Source organism: Glycine max, chromosome 13 (genome assembly GCF_000004515.6).
Source record: "Glycine max cultivar Williams 82 chromosome 13, Glycine_max_v4.0, whole genome shotgun sequence".
In the NCBI taxonomy this organism is placed as follows: domain Eukaryota; kingdom Viridiplantae; phylum Streptophyta; class Magnoliopsida; order Fabales; family Fabaceae; genus Glycine; species Glycine max.
The window spans coordinates 28,118,189-28,126,380 of record NC_038249.2 but is presented as its reverse complement, the minus strand read 5'-3'; the positions used below and the strand labels follow the sequence as shown (position 1 = coordinate 28,126,380).

General features: G+C 31.6%; 1 protein-coding gene across 2 annotated transcripts; it reads left to right on the top strand.

The window, feature by feature from the left end:
• Window positions 1–2,329: 2,329 nt before the first annotated feature.
• LOC100806521 (transcription factor VOZ1) lies at window positions 2,330–7,982 on the top strand. 2 transcript variants are annotated; one of them, XM_041008180.1, is made up of 5 exons: window positions 2,330–2,616; window positions 3,285–3,542; window positions 3,734–3,883; window positions 6,344–6,845; window positions 6,980–7,982. In XM_041008180.1, the coding sequence occupies exons 2-5, from the start codon at window positions 3,315–3,317 to the stop codon at window positions 7,534–7,536; spliced, it is 1,437 nt and encodes a 478-aa protein (XP_040864114.1). In that variant the 5' UTR covers window positions 2,330–2,616; window positions 3,285–3,314; the 3' UTR covers window positions 7,537–7,982. The 2 variants fall into 2 exon arrangements, with proteins under 2 accessions (XP_040864114.1, XP_040864115.1); XM_041008181.1 differs by lacking the exons at window positions 2,330–2,616; window positions 3,285–3,542 and having other exon boundaries at window positions 3,757–3,883; window positions 5,600–6,845.
• The last annotated feature ends 210 nt before the right edge of the window (window positions 7,983–8,192 follow it).

Here is an 8,192-nt window from a genome sequence, read left to right as displayed (position 1 = left end):
TTATATAATTTTTAAAATCTGTAATATTTTTTTATGCTAAAATAATCTTTTAAAATCTTAATTTAATACATTTCCTTAAAAACTTATTTTAAATAACTACTTAAGCTATACTTCTATCATCCTAAAATAAGTATCACATTTAAAAAAATATATTTCAAAATAAGTGTCATATTAAGTTTTAAAGTAATATTAATGATTTTCTTTCACTAATATAGTATCACTTTAATTTTTTAATATAATATTATTAATAATGTTAGTTTATAAAATTATTATTCTTTTCTATTTATTTATTAACTTTTCTTTGTTTGTGTATAACAATCTAAAATAATATTTATTTTGGAAAGAAGAACGTATTTTTTTAGATATGTTTTAAAAAATTTGACTAAAAGTGAATTTAAAATTAAATTTTATTGTAACAATAAACTTAATTCTATATAAATAAAAATAGTTTCGTATTTTAATAAAAGAATTATTTTATGAATTGTGTCTTAAATTTATGTAATTAACTTTTTTTCGGACCACATAGATGTTTTATTGGAAGCAATTTTATTTGAGGTTCCCTCTTAGCATTTAGCAATGCCTAAGGATTCAAAATTGAGATCACATCAAACAATCTTATGTCAATTGATCAACGAGCGTATAATTAATTAATAACAACATAACTTATATATATATATATATATATATATATATATAATTTATTTTAGTGAATATAAATAATAAACATTAAGATATGATACTATTTTAAAAATTATAAATACATATATTATATAATTAAAAGATAAAAATAATATTATTCTCTGAATGTATATATTTTAAAAAAATTAAATTATAAAATATTACGTTCTATTATATTTTATCACAATATAATAGAACATAATGTTTTATAATCACAATATAATAGAAGGTAATGTTTTATAAATTAAAAAAATGACAATAACATTTATTTTAGAGGAAGAAGGATGAAGTAACTCCAAAAATAATTCTAAAAGAATTATACTACATTCTCACCATTTCAAAAATTAATAATTAAAATTAATTACTCATTAACACCATTATATTTTTAAAAAATAATGTTAAAAAGGAAAATAAAAAAGTTATCGTTTGGAGTAGCTTGTTTCAAAATATTTTTTAGAGTCATGTAGTGAGATGACACCACACATATAAAACTTTAAGTGTTGTACTATCTTAAATATAAGAAAAAAGTATTTATATTAATTTTAATTAAAAAGTAATTTTATTTTTAACTTATCAATTTATTGAAACTTCACATCAAGTATAAGAACAAATAATTAAAACTAATACCTTAATTAAAAGAAAGATATTTTAGAATAATAACATTAAACAAGATAGAGTTAATTGAAAATTTATTATATTTGAAATAAAAAATATGTTTTTTATTATATTTGAGACCAAAAGAGAATATATTGTTTTATATCAATTAAGAAAAACTAATAAATCAATAAATATTTTTTTTATAAAACAAATCTTACTATTAAAATTATATTGAAAATCTAAAGTGATATTTATTAAGGTATTAGTGAAAATAATTAATATTATATTGGAAAACTAACATAAAACTTAATTTGAGATATTTTTTTTCTTTTAAAAATGACACTTATTTTTAAACGAAAAAAGTATGAAATATCATGCAATACGATTTTATATTATCATTTAAACATAATTTATAATATATTTTAAATTTCTTGACTTTTTAGTATAATTATTTTACCAGTGATACCAATAGTGATATGAAATTGAATAACCATTATCTCTTTTTAATATTTATCTTATTTTTTATATGTCCTTTTCTTTTATATAAATCTATTTATTTGACTATTTAAAATTCAAATACTTTTTAACCCTCATATGCGCTTAATTCATAAATATTTTGCATGCTTATAATAAATAAGAAACAAATAGTAAAAGGCATGTTAGAAAATTAAAATTAAATTTAATACAAATAATAATAATAGTTATTTATTTAAAATTTGTACTATTTTTTTAAAATAAAAATATAAAATAATTATTACATTTCTAAAGTCATTTAATACATTCTAATCAATATATTTATTAGTGGGATTCTATATTTTAATCAATATAAATATTTATGATATTTATTAGAGGGTAATACAATAGAATACTACTAACTTAATTAAGAATTTGTTAATCAGTGTTCTATTTTATATGAAATTCGAAAAGCATAAAAAAAATCAACGCAATTTTACGCATATAAATAAAAAAAATCTCTTTTTAATTTTTTCATCAATATTCTAATAACACTAGATAACATTTTCTTTTAATTAATACTTCCATATGAGTATTATCCAGTGATGCATGTTCATTCTTCACTGTAACACCCTTTCCTTTCATTTATTGCCTGGGGAGTGTGAGCAAACGAGGCAGAAATGAAAGTCACCAACAACACAACACAAAAGCAACCAATTTTCTTTTTCTCTCTCTTTCCCTCATTTTCTATATCAGTTTCCTCACCTTCTCAATTTTTGAACGAGACACAGTGAGGAAACTGAACCCTTTTGTTTATTCAGCTAAAAAATCACACCATTTTTTTTTCTTTTTATTTCGGGGATAGTGATTTTTATCACAGAATCTAAGGTAACCTTCGCTCCTCTGTTCGTAGCCTTATGCAAAAAAATAAAAAAAATCCACCTTTCAATCGATCCACCACATATTTTTTTCTGTTCCTTTTGTTCTGCGAATTTTCCATCCAATTCGCGTTTTGGGTTCTCGTTCTCTTACTGAATATTTACTTGGGTCGGTTCTGCTTCGGTTCTCCCTCGAACTGGTTTTATTGTTTTCTACGGAATCGGGGTTTATTGTGATGCTTAACTTTTTTTTTTTGAGGTTTTGGGTTTATTTTTTGTTGGGATGGATTTTAAATAATTTGATTGTTTCGATCTATATTTAGGGTCTTTTTTTTTTCATCAGAAAATGGTTTGTGCTCCTACCTTTGCGTGTTTTATTGGGGGGGGGGGGGGGGGGGGGGTTAATTAATTGAAAATGGGGAGAATCTTTTAATGCAATTTGAATTTGATCTAATTCTCAGGTGGGGTTGTTAGTTTCTTTGTGTTAGAATATATTATATGGCCTTTAGGGTGTGATGCAGGAATATGCTTTCTGATCATGATAACGTTGCCTGCAAGTTTGATCATTTTTTGGGTTTTCTCTCTCTATTTTTTGTTAGGTTTTATTTTTTTGATGGTTTTTTTAGGTTTTATTTATGTGGTGGACTGAAACTCTGTTTGTGATATTTGTGAGTGTAGGGTTTTGTAGGCAGAACTTCAGGTTTAGCAATGAAGAAGGTTCCCAAGAATAGCTGCAAGTCTGCATCACACAGGCTCTTTAAGGACAAGGCGAAGAACCGCGTGGATGACTTGCAGCTGATGTTCCTGGATCTGCAGTTTGCTAGGAAGGAGAGCCGCACGGTCGATGCTGCGGTGCTTGAGGAGCAAGTCCATCAAATGCTTCGCGAGTGGAAGGCCGAGCTCAACGAGCCCTCACCTGCTTCTTCGCTGCAGCAAGTAAGATCATGTTATTGTGGTAACATTTTTGCCGAAACCAGTGAACTTTGTTTGAGAATTGAGATATCTATCATGGTTGCCTGTTTCTAACATGTACTTTCCAATTGTGATGGACATGTGCAAATTTGAATGGCAGTTTTAGTTGTAATTAACCTGTGATTGTGAACTGTTATGTTTATGGGTTAATATAGGGTGGCAGTCTTGGGTCATTCTCCACCGATATCTGTCGGCTATTGCAGCTTTGTGAGGAGGAAGACGATGCCTCTAGTCAGTTAGCTGCTCCTAAGCCTGAACCTAATGATCAGACTCTGCAGGTTGGGGGTAAGGTCATGTTCCAAGAGGTTAGTGCTTTTTCTTTTTTTGTGGATAAATCATCTATGTATTAGTTGTTTATGCATTGATTTTGGAAGTTTATCTGTTTTTATTCAGTGTATTACTTAAACTTCATATATGTATCACAGATGCTTCTGAAATGTTTGTTTCATCTAATAGAAGCTGAAAAATACTATCCTGTGACTTTTTGTGTTTTGAATCCAGACCAATGTAGATATGATAGATTTTGTTTATTATTTTTTTTCACTGAACATGAAGTGGGGTTGTGTACTTGTGTTAGTCCTGGTGTTCAGAGTGTACCAAACAAAGTCTATCTTTCTATATTTGGATTGATTGATTAATTATATATGTTTATTTTTCTTTTTTAACTTCATAACTTGTTTCTCCTCTCTTGATAATTGAATGACATCTACTATACTAACCACATGATTGATACATTCAAACATAAATACACAATGATAACATGACAATATATATCTTTCTTTTTGGGTTTGGGGGGAGAGGGTCTAAAGGAGACAAGGAGAAATATATTAAAAGGGAAATGATGAGTATATTAGACACACTAGTCACTATGCGGGGATACAGGGGTCCAATACCTTTCATCATTATTTCACTGTATTTATGGTATGTTGGTTTTCTCACATAACTTTTTTCTCAGCTATCCTCAACATTGTAATTAGAAGCATATTAGTTGCAAATTGATTCATGCAATTTGCTGCTAATCTTCACCCAATTGATATGGATCATCTGGAGTATCTTCTTGTTGTGGGAATTGCACGTTAAATTAATGCAATAATGGCAGAATTGCATGAATCCCAATTCTGCGATTTAGGTGTTACAAATCTTTAAGGAGAGTTCCGTGTGGTAAGGAACCAAGCTGATGGCTTGGGTGTAGACAAAATCTTGTCAGTGGAATGTTCTGTGGGCTCATATCTCAGACGTGCCATCCCTCCTGTCCAGATGGATTGACTTGATGCAGCAAACCAATAATCAGGGATTGGGGATACATGGCTACTCCAGTGACAGAGCCACTGGTGGTTGGATATGGTCTGTCACCAGTGGTGAGGGTGTTTTTTTTTTTTTTTTGGGAGGGGGGAGGTGAAACATACCTTCGATTTTTAGATCTAAGATGGACATTCATATAAAAGAGAAGAAAACCAGAGGGGTCTTGCTAGGTTTTGTTTTAGAAGTTAAGGGGAGAAGAGCATGTGGAAACCTAATAATTAATGTGCATAGGAAATAAGGAAATTATTAATTTCCACACTTATTTTATTGTTTTAGTATGTATATATTTTTCTTTAACAACTGATCATCAATCTTATAATTGATTCGTTTCGATTTGCAATTCGGAAAATAGATCTAAATCGTGAGATGATCATCACTGATCCTTAATGCCTTGCACATGATAAACCTTGCTGGGTGAAATTGAGTTATTAATTCCAATTACTTTGTATCAACTAAGCACATACTTGAAAGTGACAAAGTTGAACCCAACCCTTAATGGAGTTATTCATTCAAATTTGTTCTTTGTTTTACCTGTGAACCAACATTGGACCTTTAAACCTTGTCTCAGTTTATACTCAAATAAATAAATACAGGCTCTGAAGTGATTATTGCTTGATCATGTTCCATAGTTTGCTTGAACTTTTTAATGTTGACTCTGATGGGCTGCATGGAACAGCCATTGATCATCAACCTTGATGTAAAAGAATTTTTCTTTGCAGTAAAGCATAAACTGAGCTTTCGTTGCAATTTTCTGATAACAAGGATGGCCTCTACAGTGAATGGTACAAGTAGTGTTGGGTCTGGGTGATTGACATGGTTGAACTGAGTTGAGGGGGTATATATGTATTTTGGTGTTTGGGGTTTGAACTGCAAGGCAACACCCAAATAGCATGATGGAAGTTGATGGGTGTTATGGTGCACAATATATATCCAAGTATTTATCAGAGAGAATTGGTCATTGGATTATTTAATGTATGAGAGCAGTATATATAGGAATAGTTCCTGTTTTTCTGGTTGAACTGTCTAATGTGAATCAAATTTTAGAACATATTTTTTGTGTACAATATACATTTCTTGATAATATATGTTTTTATTGCCCATCTTTGTCACAAGATGTTGATGCTCATTACCTTTGTGACTGAATCATGTGAGTGTGTACTTTTTGAATCTGTCAGATGACTTTACCAATCCTAATTGAGTGGTTATTTTCTATAGCAATATGCTTTAAGCTAGTTTTTCTTAATGTCTTTTTTTTTTTAAATGATGGAAAAGGAGAGGCTCTGATGGTTAAGCCATTCCTTAGAGTTTATACTTGTTTGCTTTTAAAGATTGGCATATTTCTCCAAAGGGCAGTATCTGCTTTTACAAATTGTACTTTTATCCAGTATTTCAGTACTGGTCTGGTTTCAATATTGGATTTCATCTTAGATTGTAATAAGTTTCCTGGTTTAACTGTAAATCAGGGACAACAGCAACATGATTTCCCATTTGTTGATGAGTGCAAACACTTCACCTCAAGTGTTCAAAATGTGGCAGCTAACAACCCAGATGGACATGATTTAGAATATCATCAGTTTGATTTACATCAGGACTATGATCATGGCTTTTATACTGGTTTTAATGGTACAGGTTATTGTGAGGAGGATGCTATTCCTCATATATCTAGCTACCTACCAAGTATCTGCCCTCCTCCTTCTGCTTTCTTAGGCCCAAAATGTGCACTTTGGGACTGTCCAAGGCCTGCACAAGGGTTGGACTGGTGTCAAGATTATTGCAGTAGCTTTCATGCTGCCCTAGCTCTGAATGAAGGGCCACCAGGCATGGCCCCAGTTCTACGACCTGGGGGCATTGGGTTGAAGGATAATTTACTTTTTGCTGCTCTTAGTGCAAAGGCACAAGGAAAGGATGTTGGCATCCCAGAATGTGAGGGAGCTGCAACTGCAAAGTCTCCATGGAATGCACCTGGTACTTCTGATCTTTTAGTCTCTTTTCTTTGGCTGACGTGTTAGGATATTATTTTAGAAAAGTAGTACCTGCAACAAGGGTTGACAAGACTGTCTTTCTTGAATTAATTCACTTTTTTTTTTTTATTATTGCAGAGCTCTTTGATCTGTCTGTTCTTGAAGGTGAGACTATTAGGGAGTGGCTCTTCTTTGATAAGCCTCGAAGAGCATTTGAGAGTGGAAACAGAAAGCAAAGGTCATTGCCAGATTATAGTGGACGTGGTTGGCATGAATCCAGAAAGCAAGTGATGAATGAATTTGGAGGGCTGAAGAGGTCCTATTATATGGATCCACAGCCACTGAACCATTTTGAGTGGCACCTTTATGAGTATGAGATTAGCAAGTGTGATGCATGTGCCTTGTACCGATTGGAACTGAAGCTTGTTGATGGTAAGAAAAACTCCAAGACAAAGGCAGCAAATGATTCAGTTGCGGATCTGCAGAAGCAGATGGGAAGGCTCTCTGCTGAGTTTCCACATGACAACAAAAGGGCTGCCAAAGGCAGAGCCAAAATCAACACCAAAGTTGGCATAGGTGGTGGTGTCTATTCAGCTTCACACAGAGTGACTCCACTGAATGGAACATATGAGTATGGGTTAGCTGCACCATATGACTATCTTGTTGACAACATGGGTGACTATTATGGAACATGATCTATATGGAATGATCTGCAAGATGCTGCATTCAACTTGGCTATACACTATTTTGTGCTGGTTTTTTATTTTGCCCGCCTAAATGCTTGTTTTTTTTGTCCTCCTTTTTTAAAGTTACAAGAAATCAAGGTCATTTTTTGCGTTGTCAAGATATTTTGTGAATAGCTCATTCTCACTGGAGTGCAGCATTAGAAGCCGCTGGATGCTGAATTCTAACTGCAAAATTTGGTGTATAGTATATATGATGAGCAATTTGGTGAATGCTAGAATCTCATTAGCATCACTCTAATTGACCTATCGTTTAGGCTAAAAAATTGCTGTGATTCAGCTGACTATATTTTCCAAATCATGCTAATGTAAGTTGATTACAATATTTTATGGTATTAGCTACTGGACAAACCTTCGATGGTACATTATATTGGCTCAGTAATAAAATTGTTTTAGTCTCCTTTTGAGTCATTTGTCTATAACTCAAGAAAAAGGAAACTTTGAATGATTTACCTTACTGGATGGCAATATTTGCCATCTTATTTGATGATTGAGATGGTTTGATCCTCAGGCCATCTACAATGCATACTTTCTTATTAAGTTGTTTAAGAGCTTTTTCAGTGGGTCTTACATTTCACTACAGCCTTGAGAATTTTTATTATATTTCT

Bases quoted from the DNA above. Each gene is read 5' to 3' on its own strand.
- LOC100806521 (XM_041008180.1), top strand. From the start codon at position 3,315: ATGAAGAAGGTTCCCAAGAATAGCTGCAAGTCTGCATCACACAGGCTC. The intron at 3,543-3,733 runs GTAAGATCATGT...GGGTTAATATAG, and splicing joins CTGCTTCTTCGCTGCAGCAA to GGTGGCAGTCTTGGGTCATT. The intron at 3,884-6,343 runs GTTAGTGCTTTT...ACTGTAAATCAG, and splicing joins GTAAGGTCATGTTCCAAGAG to GGACAACAGCAACATGATTT.